The sequence below is a fragment of the Prionailurus bengalensis genome, chromosome B1 (assembly GCF_016509475.1).
Source record: "Prionailurus bengalensis isolate Pbe53 chromosome B1, Fcat_Pben_1.1_paternal_pri, whole genome shotgun sequence".
Classification (NCBI taxonomy): Eukaryota; Metazoa; Chordata; class Mammalia; order Carnivora; family Felidae; genus Prionailurus; species Prionailurus bengalensis.
This window is the reverse complement of record NC_057344.1, coordinates 35,914,345-35,942,259: the sequence shown is the minus strand read 5'-3', so window position 1 is coordinate 35,942,259 and position 27,915 is coordinate 35,914,345. Positions and strand designations below refer to the sequence as shown.

The window sequence follows — 27,915 nt, the reverse complement described above, 5'->3', positions numbered from 1 at the left end:
GAAAATACAAGGAAATACACCAATAGTGCTAACAGTGGTTGGGTCGGGGTGAGTGGAGATGAGCTTACAAGTGACTTTTTCCTATTTTCTAAATGTTCTGAAAGTATATTAAATTTATAATAAAAAATTTTATTTCATAAAAAACAAAAAAACCCACTCCCCGAACCACCGCAGGAACAATTAGGTATAACAAGAGCTGGAGTATGCTGGCGCTAAGATGTACAAGGGCAGCGGAGCGGGCTGAGCCACCCCAGAGGGCCCTGGGGGCGGGGAGGCCCGTCAACTGTCTCTCGGGCAGCAAGCCAGTCCCCTGGTAGCGGGCCTGGGGCCAGCCGCGGGCACTGAGGGCAGACGGCTAGGCAAGGGCTCTCCTGGGCCGCACTCCCAGTGCTCCAGGTCAGGGCAGACAGGAGAGCTGGGGTAGCCTGAAGTTTGCCCGCGGGTTGGGGCTCTAGATCTCTGTAGCCAGTGAGCACAGGAAAGCTGCCATGCTGCTGCACCCCAGGGTGCTTTGCCCACCGTCTGCTGTCAGGAGCATCCTCAGGGGCAGACCCCTGGAATGTTCCATCTGCTCCTCAGTGGGAAAAGGATCCAGGCTCCAGGAAGAAGAGTAGGCAGGGGTGTTTGAGGCCCCTGTCATCACCCCCACCCCTGCCCCACTCCACTTCCTTATCTCCCCACCCCTCCCCAGTCCATGTGGCCTGCAGGAGCAGGGCCAACCACTCCAGCAGCATTCACAGAACAACAGACTTTAATGGAAATCATGAAGGAGGGAGGTGAGAAGAGGGAGCAGGAACAGGGCATCACCCATATCATTCCCTCCAGCCAAGCCTGGGCAATGTTCTGATGCCACCCTCTCCCCACACCTCACTGTTCTCTGGCGAGAGGGCAGGATTTCAGTGGCCCCTTGTCCAGCATGCCTGCAGTGTGAAGGGCCACCCGGGAGCCCAGTGAAGATGCAGGTGGTGTAAGCAGAGCACGGGCACGGGTGGGACAGCAGGGGATGAGGCAGCAGAAGAAGGTGTTGCTTAAGCCAGAATGATTCCCGAGGTGCCCCAGGGAAGGGCTGTTTGCCTCCTGGGTTCAGGGGGCAAGGGTTGAAGGGAGTCATTCACCCCCAGTGTGGGCCTGGTACCATGGCAAGAGATGCAGGGACAGCAGGTGCCAGCCTGCGAAGGGCAGGTGTGAGCTTCGACGGCACTGTGGTTGCTGGCTGTAGGGCCTAGGTTGGAGCGGGGAACAGGGTGCCCTGTCTGTGCCTAGAGTGGTGCTTGAGGGATTGACCAAAAGTCCCCAAGTCTCCCAGCATCATTATCTGCTGAAGCTGTGCCTGGACTGAGTATTTGCCCCCCAACCTACCCCAGACACTGGGGATACCCCTATTTAGCCTCCTGTAATGTTCCCACAGCCACCTTCACTGCTTGGAACACAGCCCAGTCCATCTAGGAGAAAAAGAGAGGACAAGGTGTTTACAGTCACATTCCTGGGCTCTTCCCACTGAGGATGCCCTTCCTAGGCCCCGGCTGGCTGCTTGCTTGGCACAGAGTAGATCTGCTATGCCACCCCAACTGCCCTCCTGGCCAGTGTCACACTCACCTGGGCATAAAGCAGGCGGTGATCAGGGGGCAGGCTGGGTCCCTGGTGGCAGAGCTGAGCAGAGAGGGCAGAGGTCTCCGGGGACAGGAAGTGCTGAGTGACACTCACTGTGCTTACTAGGCCCTGTACCTGTGCCAGACAGGAGGTAGGCAGAGGGTCAGTGGAGACTCGGGCTCACACATCCTCCCCTTGCCCCTCTTGTCCCTGAGGTCTACTTCCCATAATGACCCCCACCCAGCTCTCAGAGAGCAGAAGCCCTGGATCCAGCACCAGGCACCTCAAAGGGCAAGGCCAAAACCATGCCCAGGGGATGCCAGAGGTGGCACAGGCAGGGTGGGGAACCGAGGACAAGAAGCTCAGTTGGGCTAGATGACTTCAAGACCACTCAGCTTCTCCTCTTCCTTACAACGGGGCGTGACTTCCTGCCCTGCCTAGCTCTCAGGGCATCGGGAGGGGCAAAGACAGAGCAGGCCGGGGAACACTGTATCACTGTGGTGTCTGCTCTTGGCGCTTCGCATAGTGTGAGCTCTCTGCAGAGCCCCTGGCTTGCTGGGGAAGCACCTGGTGGGGAGCCCCCGCAGGCACCAGCACAGCCTCTCCAGGGGCCTGCAGCAGGGTCCAGCAGCTCACGCCCCACTCCTCCCGTAGGCGCCGCCGCAGGCCTGCGTCCAGGTAGCAGCTGCCCGGGGTGCCAGGCTCCAGGTTGCCTGCTCCGGCCGGGCACACCTCAAAGAAGAGAAGGCAGAATGAGGAAGGTGGGGAAACAAGGACAGGGCTGTCGGATGGGGCACAGACTTCCCAAAGGTCAGGGCGCAAAGGCCAAGAGCTGAAGGGGTCAAGTCTTGCGGGGCAAGGAGGGGAGGTCATAGGAGTGGGAGAAGGGTCTGGGTGGTGAGAAGCTAGGGCTGCTCAGGTTGGCAGAACAGAGATGTGGCTGGAAACAGCTTAGAGGAAAGGTTTAAGGCTCTGAGGCTGGGAGTCTAAACCCCCACCTTTTGTGGGGCTAGATGCCTTCAGTAGCCTCTGTGTCCCTGGTCCTGGGCCCCTTTCTCTAAAACCCAGAAAGATATCCTGCATAATCCCAACTCATAAACTGTCTACATGAGGAGATCTTGACTTGGAGTCCTGTGAACGTCCTGAATTGTGTGCTAAATTGTAGGTGACTAGATAGCTGTATATCCTTGAGATGAGATGATCTAAAGCATTTATCAGATTCTTCTAAGATCCTAGATGCAACAAAGGCCACACAGAAGTTCTGATGCCCAGTGGAAGTACAGCCTTGCCTGCTGGGCTGAGGCCTCTGGAGCAGGCATGACTATGGGGAGGGGTGGCCTTCATCAGCCCAACCAGAGTGGGGAACTCCTTGGGCACACAGGGATTCACGGGGGACAGAGAAGTAGACGCCCAGGGAATAGCTGTAGGGGTAAATGCCAGCATCGTGCCCCAACTGGCTGCTGGACAAATCCACCTCTTCAGTAGGACCTCAGCAATTGTCCCTGGACTTAGGACTCAGGCTTCCAAGACTGGGCCATGGGGAAAGGGGAGGCTGGTGTGTTAGGCTGGACCCTAGGTAGCCCCAGGCAGGTGCCCAGGCTCTTTCGCCCTCTGAGTGCATCCTGGAGTTCGATCAGTGTTTCCCAGGCCACCCAGTGAGAATATGCCCCTCAAACCTTCTCCATGAATCATCAGGTTTGGCCATATGAGACTGCCTAGAGGAACCACACCCAGACTAGATGAGGCTGTCTATGTATGAAGGTGTGCTTCTGTCTGCTTCCTCTGTGTGTTCTAGCATCTGTGTGTACATCTACAGATCTGTGTGTGTTTGTCGATGTGTCTGCAGATACACATGCCTGTGGGCAGGAGAGTGGTGGTGGACAGCAAGTTTAACACCTGCATGTCTGTGTATATGTATGTGTGTGCCTTAGCAGGGGTGACACTTGGTGGACGTCTTTTTCCCAGGACAATCGGAGTTCAGCTGGCCTTTGGAACTGCTGTGCCTGTCCTAACCTTAACACTAGCCTTCCACTACCTTCCACCCCCTGGAGCTTCCTGCCCCCTGCTCATCTTCTCCTTCCCTGCTCCTCATCCTGTCCAGTCTGTCCCTCTACCTACCATGCTGTCTCCCTCAACCTTCAAGTGCTAGCACCCCAAAGAGCACCTCCTCATAAGGTGTAGACAATGGACAGGGGAGAAGCAGGAGGACATCTCAGATGGGCTTCCCTTTGCCCTCTGCCAGGCCCCCCCCCTCCACCCCCAGCCTATGCAGGGGATGCTGCCTGCCCCCAGGAGGAGCAGTGTAGTGACCTGAGGTGGGAATAGCCATAAGCTCAGGTCTCCACTCTACCACTTAGCCTCAGTTTCCTCATCTGCAAAATGGGAAAGCAGCAGTGCCTGCCACACAGGGTGGTTATGACGACTAACCGAGATAATGTACCCAAGGCTCTTACACAGTGCCTAGCCTGTGACGGCTCCTGCTTTCATTTCATCATGAGGTCCCTCCTCAGCCCCTGCTCTCTCTGCGTGCCCCAGCACACAACTCATAAGGTCCCAGTCTGCCTTCTCTGTACCTGTCTGTGGGAGTCAAGGCTGTCCAGCTCACCTAAGGGGCAGGGAGAGTGAGCACATGGGACACACACAACAGGGAGGGCTTCCTGGGCTGGGAACCCCAACTCCCAGGGAGCATGAGGGCAGCGCAAGGGAAGAGGGCTCCCAGCTCCTTCCTCACCATCTGGAGAAAGCGGCGGATGCGTTGGGCATCCTGTGCCCGGAACACGTGCCACACGGTGCTGACCTGGCTGCCTGGAGACCAGAGCCCCTCCCCGTCCAGGCCTGAGAGGAAGTCTGTGGAAGAAAAACAGCTCAGGAGGGCCCAGGGTAAGCAGAAACAGCACGCTGAAATCTGCAGATTGTCCCCACTCCTGCTTCTGGCCCAGGACCCACCTTTCTGTGCCCGGTGCCAGGTAGGCAGTGGGCCCTCAGCACGTACCAGGACACTGACCAGGTCAGCCACCTCCACACAGAGGTTCTTGGTTCCCAGGTGCCCACGGTGTGGGCTCACACCTGATGGAGGCAGAAAAGGGACAGCTGGGCACGGGCTCCAGGACTTTGGCACAGACACACATGGGCCCAGAGGTAACAGGAATGGGCTCAGGGGCTGGGCAGGGTGGAGTAGCACTCACCATACGCTGCCCACAGCTGGGGCTCCAGTGGACGCAGGGCAGGACCAGGTGGGAGGTAGGAAGCCAGGTTGAGTTTCCCATGGTGGGCACAGTACTCTGGGAGTGGCAGGCTGGCAGCCAGGTTCTCCATCCTGAAGGGGGCAGGGTCATACCCAGCAGGCTCAACCCAGGCACCCAGATCCCCTCAAAGCCCACCACTAGTGGGGTCACTCCCAGAGGCAAGCAGGGAACACTGAGGTGGGGGGTGAAGAAGGAGAAGTGACAGCAAGGGGCTGGGCAGAGCCTCGGCAGGTGGGGCCGGCCCTTGGTACTATACACACCTGCTGGTGTCCTCGTCCCCCAGAGCTCTGTGCAGCAGGAGGACGGAGCCCTCATCTGACTTTGGGCGAACTAGAGGAGGAGACATGCCATTTGCCGGGGGAGGAACCTCCTTGTCCAGAGGACCCCGGCCCCCTGGCAGCAAGACAGTCTAGTTTCTGCCCTGGGCTCTGCTTCCAGCTGCCCCCCAGGGTCACCATGGGACTTCGCTGCCCCCTGGCTCAGTCTCCCAACTCCCCATACCCCACATCAGGGACACTTACTTTCAGGCCTGGAGAATCCCTCCCAGAACGTTGCACTGTGGAGGCTTGTGGGCTGGGGAGGTCCAAGGGGGGTCAGTGCCTGCACTTGGCCTCCAAGTGCTCCAAGAGCTTCCGTCTCCCACAGGTTGCCTTGCAGTGTCCTCTGAATCCCTGACACCAACACGGGCTGTAGTGAGGAAAGGAAGAGGGATGCAGGGAGAATGGACAGGCACCCAACTTGGCCAGGCCAGAGCATGTTGTGAGGGACACCAGACCAGTGTGGGGACCAGCCCCGCTGCCCCTTCTGTGTGATGGACCAGGTCTGCCCGATGGTGACCCTGAGGCCCTGAGGGTGACCAAGGCCATGAGAATGGGGAGCTGGGAGGTGAGGAGCCTCACCTGGCCCTGCCTCCAGTGCTCCTGGAAGAGGTGGAAGCCTCGCTGAGGTCTGGGCTCCTGCAGCCACAGCAAAGCTCCGGGAGGAGGCAGCCGTGGCCGCACTGGCGAGAGGGGTAGGCCCAGGCCTTTGCGCAGGCCTGGCCCAGCCCGCAGCCCCGGCCCCAGGGCTTTCTCCTGGATCTTCCGTTCTACCACCTGTGCGATGATGCTGTCCAGGATGTTGGTGATGCGGTCGTCCTGTGTGAAGGGAGGGATGGAGGAGCAGAACAGCTCAGGACCTGCCTTACCCCACAGGGAGGGCCAGCCCAGCCTCTGTCCCCGGGCCCCCAGGCCTCCCTCTGTGCCCTCGCTCACGCTGGGCAGGGCAGGAGTGACTGGGGCAAAGGCCATGTGTATCCTCTCGTGCCCCAGGCAGAGTTTGACAGCAGTGGAAGCCAGCAGTTCACAGAGAGAGGGACAAGGCAGGGGCCCTCGGCTGGCACGGTCCTCTGCTGGGGTCTCCGTGGAGTCGGGGGTCTCTGGCAGGGAGGAAAATGGTGAGAGGCTTCCCCTTCCCTTCGAGGCTCCACAGCCCATAGGGTCTGCCCTCATCTCTTGGCCAAGTCTGTCTCCTGCTGCCTCTCCAAAGGAGGGGCTCACAGTGGGGTTCTGACTGGACAGGGGTGGGGAGACTTGTCCTAGATTGTATTTAGATTTATTTCATCTGGAATGACTTGAGAAGAGTGAGAAAGATTATTGGGGGCAGGGCCGGGGGGATGGGTGCACTGGCTAAAGCAATTCCCATCTGTCCTGGGGATGCCAGCCCTGGCCCAGCCTCCCCATGCACAGTGTGAGCGAGGGCCAGGGGGGCTGCTCACCTTCCTTGATGTCCTTGGTCCTGTCAGTATCCCCGTTGCAAGAAGATTGTGGAATTGGGGGAGTTTTCTCTGTCGGCTCCTTCTGTTAAACCCATCCACCAACCCCCCCAATCCAACCAGAGATTTAAAAATGGCAAACACAGCTCAGTCCAACCCAACCCACAAGTATGAACAACAGACTCTTATAAATCCTAAAACTGTGTTTATAAGGAGCAAAATATTATGTGATATAACATTAGGTGGGAAACAGTTGCTTACGGAATGCCACACACAGTCTGATCTAAGATACACAAAAACAGACTGAATAAATATACAGGCAAGTGCCTGGAAAGAAATATGTCACAATGATAATGGTGGCATTATAGGGCTACTGTTGTTTTCTTCCTATTACTTGCTTGTAGTTTTCACCATGGGTATGTAACACTGTCAGGCACACGAAATGCATTCAATAAGCCATTTCTTGAATGAACGATTTTTATAATAAAAGCATGAACTTTATAAAAAGTTTGTAGGGGCGCCTGGGTGGCGCAGTCGGTTAGGCGTCCGACTTCAGCCAGGTCACGATCTCGCGGTCTGTGAGTTCGAGCCCCGCGTCAGGCTCTGGGCCGATGGCTCGGAGCCTGGAGCCTGTTTCCGATTCTGTGTCTCCCTCTCTCTCTGCCCCTCCCCCGTTCATGCTCTGTCTCTCTCTGTCCCAAAAATAAATAAAAACGTTGGAAAAAAAAAAATCTTAAAAAGTTTGTAAAATGCACACTGAGTGCCTGCTATGTGTTAAGTGCAAGGCACACAGGGGAGGTGGGTCCAAACTCCACCTTCAGGAGTCCATGCCGGCTGAGTAGAGAGACAGGACCCGCCAGCAAACGCTAAGCTGTAACACGCACAAGGTGGATAGGAGCTCTGAGCAGGAGCGAGGGAGGTGGGACAGTTGCTAGAGCTCAATCCATGGATCCCAATCCCCAGAGGAAGGTGAGAAGTAGCTTGATTTTACCCAGCTTCCATATCCTTCAGTCCCATCAAAAGATACGGGCCAAACCCTGCCAAGGTCAGTAACTTCCAAACACACTGCCCAATCCTGGGGCCAACCAGCTAGTGCTGGCACCTGTCCCATGCCCTGCTTCTTACCTGCTGGCCCCCATCCCCAGCGGCCCACACCCGGGCATCAGCTTGGCAGGGGCAGTGCCCCCGGATGTCAAACTTGACCCAAACCTGGTGCATGGCGGTGCTCAATTCTGCCAGAGCTGTGAGTGGGGAAGGGAGATAGAGTTTGGTGGTGAGTGTGGACAGGAGGCTGTCCCTGTGCTGCTTGGCCTCACCAAGCAAGAGGGCATGGGATTAGGCTGAGGCACATCCACACAGAAAGCTGCTCTCCCCAGGACCCTCCCTCTGCACACCCCATTTCTCCAAGATGGCTTACCTTGGCTGGAGATGAACTGGGTGAGCATCAGGGAACTGGCACTGTGCCCAGCCTCTTGAGGACACTCCTCTGTGGACTGCTCCTGAGAGCCTGTGGGTAGGAAGAGAGAAGGTGCAGGTCAGGAAACCAAAGTAACCACAGCTTAAAGACAGGGAAGAAGGACAAGGGCATGATATCTAAATCAAGGGGCTTGACAATCCATAAAACATGGGCTTTCTAGGAAACTTGGGTTCAAGAGTGACATAGGATCCTTTGCTTGCAGAATGCAGAGCCTTTAAAATGATGATATGCATTGCCAGACTCCAAGATGATCACATAGAATACGGTGTTCTGAAACATTTCTGACCCTGCACCTCCTTTTGGCTATCTCTATTGGAACACTGGGAAATTTTAAGTCCTCAGGTGACTGAGTGGAGCCAAGGGAGAAAAAGCTGAGAACCATGAAAAGAGTGAGACTTGGGATTAGAAGACGTGAGTCTGCATCCTGGACCTAACATTTACTAGCTGTGTGACCTTGAACAAGTCACTTAACCTCTCTGAGTTTTTCTTATCTGGAAAATTGAGGCAATAATACCCACCTCACAATGTTGTAAGGTTTAAAAAGATGCAAGCTGAGCAAAGTGGGAGGCATAGAGTAGGCACTCGACTTCTCTTAAGGGTGGGCAAGGACACAGGCGTGGCCCTCTGATCTGGGGAGAGGGAAAAGTCTGCTCTAAGGGGCATTGAGCCATGGTGGCTGAGGTTGGGGCTGGGGAGGGAGGCTTTCTTGGGGAGAGGCAGCCAAGAAATGGCCACACACCTTAGAGCAGCCCTTGGAGGCCCCCGTCTCTGCCCTCCCACCCTCAGCCCCCAGCTCCTTTCCTACCTGCTTTGTCCCTGGCCCTCCTAGCACCTGCCATGCGACCACAGGCCACACACAGCCGGTGGCTGCAGTGGGGGCATTTCCAGTGGGTGTTGAAGAGTCCACGATGGCAGCTGCTGCAGCAGAGTGGAATGCCTGGGTTGTCCTCTGTCCTGGTTGGCCCCTGGCCTGCTTACCACGGGAGAGAACAGGGTCAGAGGAGGCTCAAGCCATAGGTCCCTTTTGAGGACCTCCAGGCAGGGATGGAGAAGAGCAGGAGCAGCTTCCACTGTGGGGCCACCCTGGAAGGGAGACAGGCCCCTTGCAGACACCCCCACCTACTTGACAGCCTCTGTAAAGAAACTCCCCACAGCACGTCTCCAGAAAACCCTCCCAGGGAGAGTGCAGGCCTCACCTCCCCAATTCCTGCCCCAAGGATTTCCCCATCAGTCCTGAATTACCAATCCACACCATTTCCAACACATTCCTTCACCCACCTCCCTCCCTCCGGAGGTGGCGTTCCTGCAGGAGACTCTGTACACCAGAAGAGGAAACCTTAGGCGGCCACTCCTTCCCTCGCCTGGGGTTTCTGACTAAGCCCTCCGCAGTAGGTGGAAGGATGCCAGTGAGCACACGCTCATTTACTCATGCAACAGACACCTTGTCCTGTGTGGGGCTGAGCGCTGGGGACTCAGAGCTGGTCAGGGCTCAGAGATGCCCTCCTAGCGCTCACATTCCAAGAGGGGAGATGGGCCCATAGACAGGGCAATGACCACGGCACCACGGGGTGGGCGCTGGAGTAGGAGAAAGGGATAGAAAGACGAGGGTAGGGATGGTGGGGGCAGCTTCACAAAATGCGCCCCTAGAGTGATGAGTAAGTGTTCATTCATCAGGGAGAAAGGGAGGAGAAGGCCATTCCAGACAGAAGGAACAGAAAGTGCCAAGGCCTGAGGGGCTGGGCAAGCTGGGGTGAGCCGAGGAGGACAGGCTGCTGGCTGATGTGGAGTGCTGGGAATCCAGGCTGAGGGAGTGGCAGGCTAGATGGGCTGAGGAAAGGGGGAGGGAGCTGAACTTTCTGGGACAGGAGGGAGCTGGCTTGTGACCTTGCTGCAGGTGTGTGCACACATTTTCAAATGCACATGCAGTGTTGTGAGAGGGAGCAGGAGGGAGAGCCTGAAGCCAGGAGGACCCACGGAATGTCTGGCTCCCCACTGGTGTCTTCACATCAGCCCAGACCCTACTAGCTTTCTTAGGCCCATTAGCCTCGAAACGCAGGGAGGGCCCTCAACTTCCAGAGTTCGTACATATACCTGGCTCTCAGTCTTGTTCCCCCAACAAACCCAGAAGCTCTTAGGCAGCTGGACTGGACCGGGTTTCACACCCTCCCAACATCCCTCACCCAGGCCAGAAACTTCAGAACTCATGTTAACTAGAAGCCTAAGCCAAGAATAAGGGCAAAGCAGTGCAGGAGCTCTCCTTGAGCCGTTATCAGGACAGACAGCGTTAAGGGGAGGAAGGGGCCCACACTCTGCAGACCTCCTGCTCCTTGTAAAAGCACAGTGACCGCAGGATCCAGCCCTCTCGGGCTCCTGGCTGCCCCACGGGTCCTGCTCACCTTCCCGCTGTGCCCAAGCCAGGGCTTCACGCTCCCTCCGCAGCAGACGGCATAGTCGATCCCCCAAACCACTTAGCAGATGCTTGGCAAGGCCCTTGCTGAGCTGGGCCTCAGGGCCAGACCCTCCTCCCTCAGAGCTGACTGCTAAGTCTTCCTCCTGATGCTGCTCCCCTTCCGGAGGCAATCTGAAGACAGGGCACAGGAAGGTAAGGAGGGAGCCCCCACTGGGAAGATCCTGGGGGCACACCGGGGCAAAAGGCTCACCTCAGCACTTGCCGGGAGTGGCAGGCCGGCCCTCCCACCTCTCCAGCTGCATGGGTACAGCTTTGGCACTGAGCCATGCATGCCAGAGGAGCCGAACAAGGTGTATCCTGAAGCCCTGGGTCCTGGAGGCTGCTGGCCCTACCATCTTGGGGTCCTGAGGAGACAATGAAGCTGGTCAGGGACTTGCTGGGCTTATGTGAACCCTGGGCCGTGCCTTAGCACTCAGCCCACCCACATACAGAGCCAGCCCAGCCCCTAGGCCCTAGTCTACTAAGCCTGATTTGGAGCTAGTGAAAGTGAACCAGGCAGCCAGAAACTTCACAAAAAAAAGGCTGGGCAGGGAGTCTGAGAATGACACGGGCAGATGGCTGAGAGGAGGGGTCTACTGTGCTGGGCCCAAGGTTGGAGCAGGTGGGATGATTATCCTGCCCCAAGTTCAAGATCCAGTCAGTGTGGACTTTGTTATATCTTTTTTTTTTTTTTTAAAGTAAGCTCTGCCTTTAAAGTAAGCCTCAGTGTGGGGCTTGAACTCACAACCCTGAGATCAAAAGCCACGTGCTTTACCGACTGAGCCAGCCAGGCGTCCCTCAGTCAGTGTAGACTTTTGGATTGCTGCGCCGTGGGCTTAGCAATACCTCTGGCGTCGTGTCAGCCTGAGGAGACTCCCGGCATGGGACGGAGGGCGCCGGAAGGTGAGAAGGCCTGAGGGTTTCAACATAGGCCACAGGTGCAGTAACCCAAGAAGGGAGAGGGGGCCAACTGCTTCCCAACCCAGGCAGAGGCCTGCGAGAGTGTGGACAGACCCACGCCAGGTGCAGGGGTGCTTAGGCAAGGCCATTGAGAGTTGGGATCCAGGTCTGGCGGTCCTGGAGGCCAAGACTGAGGTGATGGGCCATCAGTGCCGGCTCCCTCCATGAAGAGCACAGCATGACAGAGGGGTTCAGGATGTGCCCAAAGTCCTAATACTGGCAGAGTCCAAATTGAGTTTCCATGATCCCATTGCCCAAGGGAGTAGTTGTTTATTCCTGGGGCAGGACAAGGGGTCCTTCAGGAGGGATAATCTGCCAGACAGGGTTAAGTGGCACAAGTAAGCACAAAGACAAATGTTTAGCAGGGCGCCTGGGTGGCTCAGTCGGTTAAGCCTCCAACTTAAGCTCAGGCCATGATCTTGCAGCTCGTGAGTTCGAGCCTTGCATTGGGCTCTGTGCTGACAGCTCAGGGCCTGAAGCCTGCTTTGGATTCTGTGTCTCCCTCTCTCTCTGCCCTTCCCTGGTTCACACTCTGTCTCTCTCTCTCTTTTCAAAATAAACATTAAAAAAATAATTAAAAAAAAAATGAAGACGAATGTTTACTGAGTCCTTACTCAATAAAGTGCCAGGAATTCTTCAAAGCCCTTTATGTGAATGATATCATTTCATCTTTGCAGCAGTCTTTATGAGGTAGATGCCGTCTTTATCCCCACTTTATAGATGAACAAACTGAGGCCCAGAGAGGTGCAGTAACTAGCCCAAGGTCACATAGCACCAGTCAGCAAAGTCAGGACCCAGGCACTCTGACTCCAGAGCCCATGCTCTGAACCATGTTGTTATATTGCCACCAACACATCATAGCTTGAGAGGAGGCAGATGGGAAGAAGAAGCCACTTTCTAGAAGGGTCTGGCCTGTAGATGCTAATGAACTCCCAGGGAACTATCACATTTCGGTGGGAAACTAGACAAGTTGTGCGATCCACTCATAAACACCTCTAATGACCCCACTTCCCCACAAAGTCCCAGTCCCAGCTGCCCCCTCCCAAGCAGGGCCCCGTGCACACTTACCTCTGTGGTCATCATGCTGTTCTGCCTCCACTTTGTTCCCAAAGGATGAGTTGAGCATCTCCTGCCAATCTCTGGCCCCCTGCCCCGCACTGCCTGGGAAAGGGTTGGGTGGGCGCTTGGCAGCTGGGCTGCCACCTGCCCCCTGGACCTCAGGGCTGCTTGCCCTCTTGAGGGCCTGTAGGTGGGCAGATGGGTTCTCCTCATCACCAGGGCAGCCACCTGGACACCTGAACTGCTCTGAGTGTCGTGTGAGCCATGTCTTCTTCAGCTTGGTATGATGGCTGGGTGGGCAGGCCCTGAGACCAGAGGTCTTGTTTGCTTCCTCGTTGGATTCACTGGGCCCAATGGTGCCCCCCTCCAGGCCCTCCTGGCACTTCCCACAAGGGCCAAGATCTCTATCTCTAGCAGGTGGGTGAGACGAACAACAGCCCACCTGCGTGGTAGGAGGCCCAGGAGAGGGACACCTCAGCGTGGCTGATGGCCCCAGCTGGCACCCAAGGCTCCCACCCCCTGGTACAGCCCAGACGTTGCCAAGAGTATGAACCAAGCCTGGGGGACAAGTGGGCCAGGGGTTCTGGGGAACAGCATCTGGATGTCCCAGGAGAAATGGGCAAAGATTCTGATGCCTGCTGACTCCTGCCTCTCCGTCTCTCTGATGGAATGAAGGACGTTCCACTTCCCCAGTTCTCTGGAGACGCCCACCAGGGGCTAAGCCCAGCAACCCAGGTTCCACAGTTGCCAATGGCTCCTTTGCCAGCCTGAGAACACTTGGATCCTTGTGGTAAAAGCCCTAAAGAGAGGAGAAGGGATGGAGCTAGTGCTGACTTTGATCGCCAGTGCTTCAAAGGACGAGCAGAACCGACAACCAGCAGGTGTGCACCTGTGTGGCCTCAAGGGTTGTGAAAACACTGAAGAACTCAAGCCTGGTTTATAGGCACTGCTCCCTAAGTGCCTCCCCACTGCCCTGGCAACCCCAGATCCTTCCCCCAGGATTTCTCAGACCTCCGCACAAATCCAGCAACTAAAAGGTTAGTGCTTGCCACCCCCAAAGGGCCTCCAGAATCTATTGAGATTGTTTGATGACCAGTACCATACTGGTCTTAAAATATTTTAAATCTTATTCCTAGGCATGTGGGTGGGTTGCCTGGGGCAGGGGGAGGTGCCGTAGACACAGGCCATGGGGCACCCTCATGTCCCACTCCCAGACAGACAGCCTCGTCTGCCGCACAACCCCAGGATGAGACCACACATTCTGAGATCCCAGTTCCCAGGGATTTGTTCTGGGTGGACAATGGGTGAGTCAACCCTGAAATGGCCCAAAGGCAAGGAAGGCTTTGTGAGATGGAATTGCTCAGAAGAAGAATTGCTTGGGGTTGACTCTGAGCTGACTACTTGGGTGCTGTCTTATCTTGTCATCAGAATGGAAGAGCAGAGTTGTGTGGCCCTGGCAGGGCTGCTCAGGGATCACTGAGCTACCTCGTGTGGCCTGAGCCTCAGGTACCTTCTCTGCTCCATCACTCACCTTGCTGCCTAAGCCAAAGGCAGAGGGCACTTTGGGCTGTCCCCCTGAGTACACCCAGGGGTGTGGGGCCAGGGGCCAGTCACATGGACGCTCTGGGGGCAGGCTGGACACTAGGTAGGGTGGCAAGCAGGTGGGCATCCAGAAGGGAGCTTGCTCCAGGATCTTGGTCTCCAGCAGGAAGGGGCAGTGCAAGGGCCGGAAGGCCACAGGGTCACTCTTGGGATGGCCACCATTATGCTCAGGAATCAGGGGGCCATAGCGGGGCGGGCATGCAGAGCCACAGAGTGCCAGTGGGTGGTTTAGCATTGCCTCCTTCCAGCGCAGACCCTCTTTGCTGCCCAGCCAGCTGGCCTTCCTCTCCCCATTGCGGGGGTCTTCTCCCTCCACCAGTGGGAGCGTGTCCTTAGGGCTCTGGGGAAAGCCAGGGGGACGCCAAGAGTCTGGGGTGCTTAGGACACCCCTCCAGAAGGGGGCAGACTCTCCCAGGCACAGTGCCCCACGACGCAGGCCATCTCGAGGCAGGGTATCCGACTCCTGTCCCACAATGCCATTCTCAGGGGCTATCTTCTCCCAGGCTGGGGCGTCCTTCAGGAAGCTGGGCGTACTCTCCATTACTCTCCTGCCCTCATGGGGCTTTCCAAGAGGGGATCCCTGGAGCATAACCAACAAAGCATGAGTTTCTCAGGCACATGCCCCAAGCACCCTACCACCTGCTACAGAGCAGGCACCGCCCTGGCAGCACCAAGGCAGCTCAAACCAGTAAGGCAAGTGCCAACCCACAGCTAGACTCCACACTGCCTGCCCACATGCGACTCGAAGGACCTGCCTGGGTGGGATGCTCAAGTGTGGGGAGGTCACCCCTTTGCCCAAATACCTGGGACTTGACAACCCACCTGGGCCAGAGCCCCTCAGCAAAGACTGCCATTTCTAGGATAACATGTCCTTGCATTGCTGAGCCTGGACCCTGGTCACGAGCCATTGGGAAGGGCAAGGGGGAAGAACCCAAAAGATGAGCTCGGTGGGAGGTGCTGCACAAGGGGACAAGAAGGCTAGATCCTGGCCCTGACTCAGTACCTGCTGCATGACCTTGGGCAAGTCATATCACTCCTCTGGACGTCAGTGTGCCCTTGTGCAAAATAGGGCTTGGAAATTGGGAGTCTCAGAGGCTTCTTCCCACATTGCAGTCTGTGGATCTGGGGGTACTGCTTGCCTACCCACCCCTCAGCCCTACTCAAGCTTATAGGGGTGGGAAGTGAAGGCAGGGCAGGCCAGAGTCACTGGGGAGAGCTGCCAGGCAGGGCTGCTGGCTGGTATCTTTCCCTACACTTGGGCAGCCCCTAGTGTGTCTCTTCCCAGCTCTGTACAGTTTCTTGGCTTCTGAAGCAGAGTCCCCGGGCAACTGCTGGGGGCTGGGATCTTCACCACTGCCCCCAAGGGAAGGAGTGAGCCAGCACTGAAGAGGGGGATTAAGAGGACTCAGCTGGGATGGGTCAAGCCGCTCCAGTCCAGCAGGCAGTGCCAGGGCCGCTGGCGGCCGCTGGTAACTGCAGCCTGGCAGGGGGAGGGAAGGAGGCGGGGAAATCGGGCTGGGCCCCAGAGAGAGGCAAAGGAGGGAAAATTGAACGTGCATGCAAAGGACCAGGATGACAGGTGGCACCAGAGCCACAGCGCTCTCCCAGCACGGCCCCCTCTGCCGGCTGGATGAAGCCCCAGGAGAAAGGTGAGGGAGCCCAGAGAGCCTTGGCATGAGGTCTCTCGGGTTTTCTGGGGCCACCGCTCCGTCGCAGTCCAGCCCTGTCTGGCATCCTAACTTTTAGATCTGTGGCCCAGCCCGGAGAAGCACACTGGAAAAGCACAGGGAACTCACTCGCTGCGTGCAGCCCAAGCTTGCCTCAGAAATGCCCCGCTACGAGTATCCCCTGAAGGCCCGCCCCTGGCGCCCCCTCTCGGCCCTTACCTGGGCTTCGCAGGCCGGGCGCGGCGCGGGCGGCGGCGGCGGTCGTCGTGGCCGGCGCCGGGCGCCCGCTCCCCATGAGCCGGCTCCGGGGCCTCCCGGCCGGCGAGCGAGGACGCGTTCTCCCGCTCTCTGCTCAGCTAGCTCGCGTTCTCTTTCCCCCGGGGCGGCGGGGGCGCTCTAGGGCCGCAGGTTAGAGGGGTCGGATTCCGGGATTTGCAGGATGCGGCACACGGCGCGGATTGGCCGCACCAGCTTCTGGGCCGAGGCCGTGGGTTGCGCCATGGGACGCCGAGACTCCGTGCTGCGCCGCGGGGAGGGCCGGGCCGGGGCTAGGGAGCGGGTGCCCCCGGAGGGAGAGTGGGAGCCGGGCCGGGGGGAACGTGCGCCCCGGGTCGGAAACGGCCGAGTCGGGGGAAAGGCCGAAGGGCCGGGGGAGGGGGTCGTGCCTGGAAGGGGGGCCCGATCCCGGGTCCCAGGAGAGAGGCACCAGAGAGGGCGCAGCACGGCGCAGCGCGGCTAATGGAGGGAGAGCGCGGCGGACAGCGCAGCAAGACCTCTCATCGCCATCGCCAGACGCGCAACTGAGAGTGGGGAAGCTGCTCCGCCGGTTTCCTCCTCCAGCACCCTGCGGGAAACAGGAGCCCGTGATTCGGCGGCCCCGCCTGGGCCTGCCCCCTCCCGGGCCCTGGGGGCTTCCGCCAACGCCCCGGCGATGCCACCGGCTGCGCACGGGGAGAATGAGCCCTTTGTTCCCCCCTCCCCCCCGCGGCACCCGGGCGCCTGCCGAGAGAGGCTCCCCCGGGGCAGCGTGCCAGCTTCCCAGCCGCCCCACCCTCCCGTGGGCCCGGCCCCGGAGCCTGGCAGGCGGGCAGCACCCCCACTATAGGTGCCAAGCCCGGGAACTGGAGCAAAGGGCGGGAGGGGCCGGACCAGGCCATGGTGGGGCGGGGTGCCCCCCGGGGTGCTAGGGCGGGGCGGCTGGGAGGGGGCAGTGCCAGAGCTGGCAGGGGCAGTCGGGTTCTCACGGGTCAGTGATGGGCTCCTGACCCAAGCCAGCCGACCCTGTGCCTGCTGGACCACTTGCTTGTGGTCCTTCAGCTCTGGCACATGGGTACACCCCCCGTGGCCCAGGTCTGCCCTACCTCATCCTCACCTGGCCAAGCTGCTCTTCACCATTCTTGACTAAAGCCCCCTTCCAAGTCCCAGTAGCAGGCCCGGTGTCCTGCCTTAGCAGTTCCGGGAGACCTAGGCTCTGGTCTGTCCCTGCTCTATGGGCCTAGGTTTCACCAAGTGTCCAGAGAGGAGGTGGGACCACATGAGCCTCAACACCTGCTCCAGCCTGGTGTTCTGGGGGTCTGCCCTATCCCAGTTCCTAGTGCTTCCAGGCCCAGCACTGGAGAGCAGCCCATGGGAGTGGCTCCTGGGAGGGAGCAGAGAGGAGGAGAGGAAATGGGAAAGCAGGGCACCCTCCACCCGAGGAAGCATCCCGGCTCCTCTGCGGGGGTGGTTCCAGAGCACAGACACAAACAGACAGATTCAAACACACACAGACAGATTCAGACACACATAGAAACCCACACGCCCAACGGGCGCTTCCCTTCCCCTCAGGCCCCCCCACCTCTCACCCCACAGCTCCCCTGCCACCCTATGGAAGCCGTCCTTGGCCTGCCTTCACCCGGCCTAGGACAGAGGCAGCACCACCCCACCCACCCCCATCCCAACCAAGGGATGAGCTCTCAGATGCCTCTAGCCTGGTTCGAAGTCACACTAACATCCCTGGAGAGGGGAGCCATGAAGAGCTGGGAGCAAGCCTTCCTCCCAAGAGACAAAGGCAGGAATCCTTTTCCCAGATGGGGAGAAGAGGAGGGGGCCTAAGAAGAGGAGTCCTGAAGGGGCACTGGGCAGGACTTGGGTCATGTTGGCATAGATTCACTCAGCCCCTCCACCTCCCCCCAGAGGCCGCTTCTGTGGCAGGGCAGGCTGGTAGGGGTTGTTTACATGACTAAGTTATTAACACTCCCTTCCTCCCCCAGCTCCCCTGAGGGGTGGCCTGGACCTGAGTGTGCCCAGGAATATGATCATGGAGGGTCTAATGCAGACTGCAATGCCAAGATCCCAAGCCCCAGACCCTCCCCCAGGCTGGCTCCATGATGCAGATGGGGGGCTGGGGTGTGCCTGTGGTCCCCCATCTGTGTCCTCTGGCAGCCAAAGGTGGTCGGAGAGTCTAGGGGGGAGAAGTCTGGGCCCTTCAGCTTAGGGCCTAGAAGAGGCTGGGAAGGGCAGGGTGGGACTCTGGGTTGTCCTGGGTGCTGAGGGCCTGTCACTGTCATCCCAAAGGAGATGGGGACTGTCCCAAGGGAGTATGACAGACAACTCCCCCCACCTCACCCCCAGTTGCCTTGTCTGCCTTGTTAGGTCACAGTCTCTGGACTAGAACAGGACTCTCAGAATAGGTTCCTGAAATGCCGAGGGGGTTATAGGGAGGTGCGGGGAGAAGGCCCTTTCCACCCTCACCCAGCTCCCCATCTTGCTTCACAGCCCATGCCACCGGCCCACAGAGCCCTTATAGCCGGCTATTCTGTGCCTGAGGACGGGGAAGATCTAAGGAGACACACAAAAGACACAAACACAGAAGGAAAGCCACACACGCGGGGACACAATGCTGAATTCGTGGACAAAGGCAAGCTGACCAGCACCCCCAGATGCGTACTGGCCCACCCCAGGCTCACATAGAGCCCTCAAGAGCACACACACACATACACACACACACACACTCTGATACACACATTCATGCTGACAAGCACAGCAGCACTCACGAGCCAGCTGCCCTCACGCTGTCCCCAGAGCCCCTTACCTGGGCAAGCACAGTGCCCCTCGGGTGGAACAGCCCCCTGCCCAGGGGAGGGCAGCAGGCGGGGGCGGGGGAAGGAGCCCCGGAGAGTCAGGCCAAGCTGCCACTAATCCGGGCGGGGAGAGGGGGGGGGCACCCACGTCAGAGCGGGGACTGCCGGGTGGAGGGCATCTGAGGACATCCCCTCCCACACACGCGGCCGTCTGGGCACCTAGCCCTACTTCCCCAGCCCCTCCATCCTTCAGACAGCTGAGGCTGGCCTCCCCCCACTCTGCCCCCCACCCTTGTGGCAAAGCCTGGACCGGGGGGGGCATGGGGGAGGGGGAATACCGGGGAGAATTCTCCCAGGACCTGGGGTGAGGGGGAGAGAGGAAGGGAAGTGTGGAAATGCTTTTGGAGCCAGGAGGAAGCTCTACAGTAGATGCCCCCTCCCCTCATGCCCACCCACCCACATCTCTGACCTAATTCCTCTTCTCAGCCCACACCTCCCCAGTGCCCCATCCTCCCTCCCCCACCCTCCCCTCCCGGCATCTAACCACCCTAGTAGAGAAAGCTACCTCATTCTGCCCCAGGCTCAAGACCTTCTGCCTAGCAACCAGGCTCTGGCCCCCAGGGTTTCCTGAGCAGCAGGCATCATCCTCCTGCCAGCATTTCTGCCCCCTACCCAGCCATTATCCCTGATGTTTATCAGGGACAAGGGGCGAGAGCCTGGGTGCTCTTGTCAACCCCCTTATGGGTGGGGCAGTGCCAGCCCAGACTCCCCAACTCAGCTTGGGCCAGGGCTGTGTTGAAACAAGAGGTTAACTATCTGCAGCCCAAGAGTGGCGGTAAGACTACAGCAGGGGGCCAAGTGCACCTCGAGGCCAGAGGCAGGAAGGGGGACCAGGACATGAAAGGGCCACAGGCTGAGAGGGGCTGAAGAGGCAGGGAGAGGGGGGAGCCGTCTAAGGTCCAAAAGAAGGTGGGGCAGTGCAGAGGCAGGAAAGAGGAGGCCAGGAATTCAGGACCACACACACCTGGCAACTGGGAGGCAATGGAGGAGACCCTCGAGCAGGCAAGGTGGACTGAGAAGCCAGAGAGTAAGCCCTGGGCACAAACCGAGTGGGACTAGTACCGGGGCCAAGCAGAGGTATGTTCTTGCAAGGGGGCTGGCCTAGGTTGTCTCATCTCCCTACTGGGTGCCCAGCATGGAGCCCAGCACATCTGTGCCCTAAGTCAATTGCAGCAGAAGTCCAGCCTTGATCCTACCTGGGCATACTAGTGGATAATAGGAGGTTGAGGGCTATGGGCAGGCCAGAGCTTAGGGGGCCCTAGGGCCAGGCCCCCCATGCAGAGGGAAGCAGTGTCGAAGAAGGCAGACGTCTCAGTGATTGTCAGAGGGACAGGGCAGGCTCTGAGGGAAGCCCAGCCCACACCCAAGGCTCTAGTCTCAGGATTACGTGTATGCTTGGCCAGAAATGCCCCAGAACTTGGAATTCTCCTTACTACCCCTTCCCCTCTGGCCTCAGGATGTCTTGGAACCCGTATAACTGCAGCAACAGCGATTTGGCAAATGTGTGTGTTGTAGAGACCCTGGCATTTTCAAGGTTCTGTGATGGGCACAAAGAGATACAGTGCACAAAGATGAAAGCACAGGCCATCCCTGCCCTCAAGGAGCTTATACTCACTTAGTGCCTTTGTTCTTTTACCAGCAAACATTCACTGGGGCCTCTTACATGTCAGGCCCTGTGCTGGGCACTGTGGGGTGACTGTTGGAGTCGGCATATTAACAAATGAGTACGAGGTGCTCTTAGTCCTGGGGAAGTGGGGGGAAGCTTCACGGAGGAAGTGACGCTGGAGCTCACAAGTCAGAGAATAAGTGGGCCTTCACTGAGCCACACACCTACGACGACATTTCACTTTGGCTAAACCACCACTTATTCCAGGCTGGATACAAAAGTGAATAAGTTGCAAGTCTGTTCTTTATGAAGCCACAATGAATTGGGGGAGAAAACAGGATGTGCTCAAGGCAAAAACAGAGAGGTTCGTGTAAGAATAGCTATGGTGTGGTCTGGATGACCAATCAACTCTAAGGAGGCAGGGGGGGAGTGCTCACAGAGGGCTTCCTGGGATAGGTGGTGTCTGAGTGAGGTTCACAGGGCACATAGGAGGAGGACAGAGAGTTGAGTAGAGGTGGAAGATCATGTCAGGGGGAACGGCATGGAGGTATGAGGCAGTCCAGTTGGATGAGGTGGGGATTACAAAGCAAATCAGGTTTAAGGGAGGCCAGCTGGGGACTGGCACACCCACGCAGCCCACTGTGAGCCCAAGATTGGTGAGCCAGCCAGAGATCAGGAGCTTTAGTAGCTTGAAGAGGAGTTGGCAAGTCAGGGAAGGCTTCTGGGAGAAAGCAGGTCTCAAAGGAAGGCTATGGGGGGCCAGGAAAGAAAGACTGTTCAGAGGGCAGGAGAGTCATACAGCTGGAGCAAAGGCCTGGAGGCTGATGTGGATGCACAGATGAACTTGAGCGCTCTGGAGTCAGAAAAGGCAGCAGCTGCAGAGCAGCCAGGCTAGCAAAGAGGCTGGTGGGGAGGGGGGTGGAGGTGGAGATCTTGGGCCTGAGAAAGTGTCACCATTTCAGCCTAGGGGCCCAAAAGACCCTGCTCCCCACTCAAAGCACATTCTAGGAATGAGGGCAGGTGAAGCTCCAGCTCCCATGAAAGCTCCCTCAACACCCTTTAACTTCAGGCCTTCCCCTTCCTCGGAGTTTTTGTGTCATTTGCCCGTTCATCACACATTCCTATTTGCTTCCCCCAGTTCAGGAGTGTGGATCCTGCCATTCCACGTCTACCGCAGCAACTTCTGGGCAAGCTTGCCTCAGGAAACAGGGACACCACCCACAGGCAGCCACGACTGGGGACAAGTTGCTTCACTTCTCCAAGTCTCTGTTTTTTCATCTGTGAAATGGGTCTAACCCCTCCCTTCAGGCTCGTCAGGAGGATTCAAGGAGATCATCCCTATAAAATGCCCAGCACAAGGACAGGCACACAACTACACACACAACTACACACACAACTGCATGTTTGCTACACACTTACCTCCTTCTTCTTGCCTCATTTACTTTAGTCCTGCACAGTGGTTAAGTGCACTGACTCTGGAGCCAGACTGCCTGGTTCAAAGCCTAATTCTGCCACTTATTAGCTGTGTAACCTCAGGCAAATCACTTGCCCTCTCAGTGCCTTGTTTTCCTATTTGTAAAATGGATGTCATAATAATAGTACCTACCTCAGGAGATTGTCATGAAGATCAAGTGAATGTGTTAGGGGCTTAGAGCAGCACCTGCTGGGGAGTCACATTCTAGGTGCTAGCCATTCCTAGACTGCATTCTGAGTATTTGGAAACACGCCTGGTACCCGATAGATGCTCAACAGACTTTCTGAATGAAGAAATGAAGAAATGAGGCAACACCATGATGCAAGGGAATGCCTACATAGGAAGTCATTGAACACCAATACGTGAGGAGCTAAACCACCCCGACCGATTAAGTGCCTTCCCCAAATAAAACCCAGATAATCCCCACACCAAGAGTTAATCCACACTCCTCAGGTCACTCCGGGTTACCACACCATTTCCCTTCTTCCCACCCGCCTCTTTGCTTAATCAAAAGTGGGAAGGAAGAACAGGCATGGGGTGGGCAAGGGGAGCATCCCTGGGACACCGCAGTGAGACCAGCACCCAGGAGCAGGAGAGGGCAAAGCCAGCACCGACTGCCCCAGGGATTAGAGGAGGGGATGGAGTAGAGCGAGCTCTGGCAAAAAGCCTGGGTCTCAGGACAGGGGAGACTCCGTGAAGGGGGCAGACAGGACCAATGACCACAAACAACAGGAAGGAACAGCAGAAAGAGCCATTGGAGGCCAGGCCAGCATTCTGCATCGTCTCTCCAGCCAGCTAGCCAGCCAGCCAGCGGCCAGGCCCCTGTAGGGCAGGGCTCTGGCCAGCCTCCCAACCCCGCCTCCTTGACCTGGAAGCTAGGGGCAGCCCAGACCTTGGCAACTGCTGCCCTCTCACGGCCACTCCAAAGAGGTGCAATGCTCTCTGCATTATCCTGGGTGTTTATAGGAACTCAATGTCCCCAGAGCTGCCTAGAGACCACCTCAGGCCCATGGAGGAAGTTGGCCTCCCCAGGCCTTGTCTGTTTACAGCTCCAGCTAGTCCCCATGGGATTATTGTGCTGCCCAAGCTCCCTCCACACCTCTGTTCCCACTGGCTTCTACTTCCCATCAAGATCTAACCCCATCTCCTGATTGCAGTCTTCTTAGACTCTGACCCCTCTTAGGGCTGTTCACCTACTCCCTCTGTCCCCCATCTATGTTCTCAGAGGTCTCCAAGAATTTCCTGTGACAGTACTTGACCCATTACAACTATATGTCAATGGCTACCTCCCCCATTAGACTGGGCCCCTCTGGCAGTCTGTCTGTCCCTTGAGCCCCCATCCTAGGCCTGGACTGGCCTGTAGAAGGCTGTTTAATAATATGTGCTATGAGGACCAGGAGTACAAACCAGGACAAACAGACCACTTTTATGTATTTATTTACCAAAACTTGCATAAACCTGACCTCATTCACCAACATAAAACGTACAACCAGGACACACACACACACACGGACACACACACACACACACACACACAGGCCTTGGAGGAAAACTGTCAAGTACTTTGAAGGACAGGAAGGAATGAACACAGCTGGGTGGACTTTTGGTTTCATTTGCAGAGGTTTGAGAAGGGCGCTGGTCCCACACACCGGGAAGGTAGAAGGGTGAGAAAGACAATAAATAGAATCCTGGGCCCAGCCTGCTTTGGTACATTACAGGTATAGTCCTGTGCATGGCCTGGGCAGCACCCAGCCCTTAGCCAGCAGCAGGAGCTGAGGGGGCAGAGCCTGAGCAGCTGGTGCAGGTAGGTCAGACATGCAGCCAGAGGTCCCCTCCAAACAGCACCCGGTGCTCCACAAGGCAAGAGGTAAGACTGAGCCAGGCTCTGAAGACCCTAGCTGTTCATGTCTGAGGAAATGGTCTTTTTCCTTGTCCGAACCTTCAGTGAGCGCGAGGTGCCCTGCAGGGAGAGGGCAGGCACAACCTGAGAGGTGTAGGCTAAGTACCTGGACAGCCCACCTCCCTTGCGCCTTCCTTGCCACTGACCTCCCGCATGGGTGGCTTCCTCTTGACCACACGCAGGCTCTGGCTGCGGCTCAGAGGCTTCTCTCGGGGCCGGGCAGGTGGCTGGGAGACTGCCTCTGTATCTGACCAACACTCATCCTCAGTGTCGCTGTCCTGCAGGCCCCCTGCCCTATACCCTGTATAGAGGAGAGGGAGGCCAGGGAGGCAAAGCTGGGCATTTCCATAGTCTGAAGGCCCAGGGCCAAGATAGACCTTCTTCTAACCCTTAGGGAAGCCACAGTTTGCATGGAAGAGGCATTCCTTCCGGAACAGCTCTGGATCTCTCTGTCCACTTACCTATGGGCGGCCTGCGGCGAGGTACCTGGTCCTCCAGGTAGAGGGGATCCTGGTAGGCAGGGGCAGGGGCATCAGGGATGGAGCGCAGGTCCTGCATGGAGAAGCTCCGCAGCCTTCCGGCCAGTGCACCCTGACTCTGCAAGTGATGGGGAACCACTGTGTCACCTGGAGGAATGGGGCAGGGGATGCTAGTAGGAAGGGGTCTGAGTTGGGGCAGCTACTCAGGAAAATCAAGGGCTGACTGGTGGGTAATCACTGGGGCATAGGCCTCAGAACTAAAAGCAACCCAGTGACCTTCTAGCCCCGTGCCTTTGTGGCACCAACAGGAAACAGGCCCAGAGAGCAGGAGCAACCACTCAGTCACTATCCCAGCCAAGGAAGTCAACTTCCTGCTCCATGCTCCTGCCAACACCCCACTGTCACCTCTCATCCTGTTCCCTGGCATGGTCAGCTGTTCTCTCTCAGCTCCCTGATAGAGAGCTGGACTTGCCCAAAAGGCACGAGGTTGGGAGGACTGCTGAAGGGCTGGGGCCCAAGGTACCTTGGTGGCAGCCTGTACAGCAGCTGAAGCAGCAATGTTGAGGCCCCGTTTCCCAAAGCTGAGCATCGTCTCATAGCTGCGCTCCTTGGCCTGCACGATGCAGGTGTCAATCTCCTGTAGGGGCCAGGAAGGGGAGAAAGCTCAGGTGGACACCTGAAGACTGAAGTCACTCCTCCTTTGCAGCCCCAGAGAAGCCAGTGCGTGCCATGCCTCCCTGCCCACCCCTGCCTACAGTGCACACCAAGAGCAGACATTCCCATGCTTCAGTGAATGACCACGCTCAGCCTCCTCCCACCATCCCCAACACAACTTCCAGCTGGTGTTTCACACCTTCAAATGCTCATTCACCTGTGCCCCCATTTGATTATCACAGAAGAGGAAGAAGGCTAGGTTCTATCAAGGTCCCACAGCTGAAGGGCAGCAGGAGTCAGATTAGAACCCAGGTTTCACCCAGCATCCTGAACCCCGAGTCCAAGGCTCTTTCCTTCACACCCACCCCTATGTTTCCCTCCCTGGCTCCCCCCGAAGTACCTTCTCATGACGGGATAAGGATGGGTGGACAAACTTTCGGTAAAGCAGGCTGGCCCCTTTGGTGTAAGGCGAGAGCAGCCATAGCACAAAGGCCATCTTGATCTCATAGTAGAAAGGGAACCTGTCAGAGCACAGCGGGAGTAAGGTCAGCCAGGGAGCTGGGCCAAGAGTGGGCCATCATCTCCCCACAGCCCACAGCCCCCCTGCATGCATACCAGGAAATAAAGATGTCTGTGAAGGTTTCCACTGCCATGAACAGTGCAAAGACTATCCAGTACATCATCCACCGCACCTAGGGGTGGGGGTGGGGGTGTCAGAGGCCAACAGCTGAGCCTGCAGAGCCAACTCCCCTGTCCCAGGCTGACCCAGAGATTCCAGAGAGCCTGTCCTACTGCATTCTCCTGGCACCTGGCTGGCCCTAGAGAGGTGCCTTTGAGAAACTGCCACTCATTCCTGTACCCACCCCCAAGAAGCTTCACCCACAAGATTCTGCACAGGCACCCCCATAGCCTGCCCTCCAACCACACCCACTCTACACGCACCTGCTTATGCTCCTGGAGGAAGGGGAGGCCAGGTCAGACCGTCCCCACCTTGCCAAGGCCTACCATACCCCCCAAGGTTGACTGTCATCCCATCCAACCTGAACCAAGCTCTCCTGCCCACAGCCACACTCACATATTCACGTATGTTCTTGGTCTTCACAGCCTTGTAGGAAGCATAAGCTGGGTACAGCATCCCAAACACCAGCCTAGAAAACAGAGGGGGAGTATGAGGGGCATCATGCCCTCCCCCTCGCCCCCCACACCAGGTGGCCACTTCCCTGAAAGGTGTGAAGTAGCAAGGGCCTACCCTGTTCTTCTTGCTTGGCTTGCACAACCTGTGCTTGAGTCAGTGCCCTGGAGGCCACCTCCCCACCCTGCTGTTTACAAACAGTCCAAGCCTGCCCAAGCCTGCACCAGTGGCCTATGGGTGCATTATTGAGCGGGAGCACACACAGCAGGTAGGTGGGAAGCAGGCTTCTGAGCTGGTGAGAGGGCCAGGCTGTCCCCTTCCATGGACATGCAATCAGGGCCACCAGACCTGGCACTGCCAGGCTGCAGACAGGGATCTTGGAGCCAGGTTGCTGGAGTACTGAAAGGTAGGACAGAGTGGGGAGGCTGAGGCCAGGGTGGTGAGTCATGTGACTGCTCAGACAGGAAGCAGGCACCTGAAATCTCCGCCCACAACGTGCCACAACACCTTGTTTGCCAAGGGGCTGCAGGCTTGTGTGAGGTCCTCTGTCCCACACTCCTGTCTGCAGTGTATGTGACTGCGGGGGGCGGGGGAGAGAGCGGTCGCCATGAGCCAAGAAGGCTTTGGGGGTAGAGTACAAGCACGGGTGCCCGATGCCACGCGGTAGGCCCGAAGGTCCGTTAACCCTTGCGGGCACTAAAAGCCCCTTTCCCACCAGATGTTCCCATCTTCCACCTCAAGGGCGGCCTGGCACCTGGAGGTAGAGGGGGTATGAAAGCGGCCATACTCACACTACCAGGCGACAGATCATCCAGGACACCATCCCGCAGCCTCAGGACGAAGGGAGAACCCCTACAAGATGCCTAGAGGGACGCTCACGCAGGGCTGGGATGGGGTAATCAGCGGAAGGGCGAGAACCAGAGGGGCGCTCCGGCTGCCCCTTGGCAGAGGCGGAGCCGGCCGCCCCCTAAATCTGCAGTGCGGGGAGCCTGAAGAATGGGGAGACCCGTGAGCTGAGGCGAGGAGGCCGGGGCTCGGAGAAACCGACTAGGGAGCCGGTAAGGGCGGGAGCGCTCTGCCGCCTCGCCGCGCTGTCGGGGCAGTTACGGCTCCCACCCGCACTTCCTGCTGCGGAGAACCAGCTGTTCGACTCTCCCCGCGGCGCTGCTGCGTCCCAGGCAGCGGGTTGCGGTCAAGGCCTTCGTTCGTTCGGGTCCCCGAGGTCTCAGAGCGCTGGGCCACCGGCTCCGGCCTCGGGGCGGAGTTTGCAACTCACTTGAAAGTTGCACGGAACTGGGTTCTGCCCAACCCCAAGTCTCCGGCGCTCGGCGCAGGCGCAGTGCGGCCCCGGAGGGGGCGGGACGAGGTCAGGGAGGCCAGGGGCCTGCCCCTTAAAGGGGCGATGCACCTCCTACTTGTGGATGGGGTCCATAGGTTGAGTAGCAGCCCTGATTGCAAAGATTAGAGGGTGGGAAACAGCGACAAAAAGGTGGGGAGGAGGAAAAGAAGGAAATTTGGATTCCAGAGTTTTCTCAGAAAACCGGCTTCCTCCTTTTGCCTTGTCTTTCCTTTCTGTAAAATGAGAAAGGGCATAGGATGGATGCAGGACCCCGCTTCCAGGCTCACGCACACTCGGAAGGAGGCTAGGCCTGGAGAAATCCAGGTCTTGCACCACAGGGCCAGGAGATGCGTGAGTGCCTCAAAGACGCTGAGTTGACCTAGAGCGAAAGTGGGAGGAAGTAGGGA

The 27,915-nt window shown here is 57.8% G+C and overlaps 3 protein-coding genes across 5 annotated transcripts; all 3 read right to left on the bottom strand.

The window, feature by feature from the left end:
- Window positions 1-108: 108 nt before the first annotated feature.
- Window positions 109-16,078, bottom strand: HR (HR lysine demethylase and nuclear receptor corepressor). Of its 2 annotated transcripts, none has more exons than XM_043562146.1 (19): window positions 16,022-16,078; window positions 14,065-14,715; window positions 12,543-13,332; window positions 10,726-10,879; window positions 10,462-10,646; window positions 8,871-9,038; window positions 8,006-8,095; window positions 7,714-7,829; window positions 6,592-6,673; window positions 6,089-6,252; window positions 5,735-5,971; window positions 5,357-5,522; window positions 5,096-5,165; window positions 4,776-4,906; window positions 4,537-4,656; window positions 4,322-4,437; window positions 2,158-2,322; window positions 1,597-1,725; window positions 109-1,442 (listed from the first exon to the last, which is right to left on the bottom strand). In XM_043562146.1, the coding sequence occupies exons 2-19, from the start codon at window positions 14,674-14,676 to the stop codon at window positions 1,380-1,382; spliced, it is 3,558 nt and encodes a 1,185-aa protein (XP_043418081.1). In that variant the 5' UTR covers window positions 14,677-14,715; window positions 16,022-16,078; the 3' UTR covers window positions 109-1,379. The 2 variants fall into 2 exon arrangements, with proteins under 2 accessions (XP_043418081.1, XP_043418073.1); XM_043562138.1 differs by having other exon boundaries at window positions 8,871-9,035; window positions 16,022-16,076.
- On the bottom strand, window positions 15,287-27,502 carry REEP4 (receptor accessory protein 4). 2 transcript variants are annotated; one of them, XM_043562171.1, is made up of 8 exons: window positions 26,961-27,493; window positions 26,113-26,185; window positions 25,653-25,729; window positions 25,438-25,558; window positions 24,907-25,020; window positions 24,366-24,501; window positions 24,157-24,205; window positions 15,287-15,389 (listed from the first exon to the last, which is right to left on the bottom strand). In XM_043562171.1, the coding sequence occupies exons 1-8, from the start codon at window positions 26,990-26,992 to the stop codon at window positions 15,302-15,304; spliced, it is 690 nt and encodes a 229-aa protein (XP_043418106.1). In that variant the 5' UTR covers window positions 26,993-27,493; the 3' UTR covers window positions 15,287-15,301. The 2 variants fall into 2 exon arrangements, with proteins under 2 accessions (XP_043418106.1, XP_043418096.1); XM_043562161.1 differs by lacking the exon at window positions 15,287-15,389 and adding an exon at window positions 23,425-23,964 and having other exon boundaries at window positions 24,051-24,205; window positions 26,961-27,502.
- HRURF (HR upstream open reading frame) lies at window positions 16,199-16,303 on the bottom strand. The gene has a single exon (XM_043562181.1). It carries the CDS (start codon window positions 16,301-16,303, stop codon window positions 16,199-16,201), a length of 105 nt encoding a protein of 34 aa, XP_043418116.1.
- Window positions 27,503-27,915: the final 413 nt, after the last annotated feature.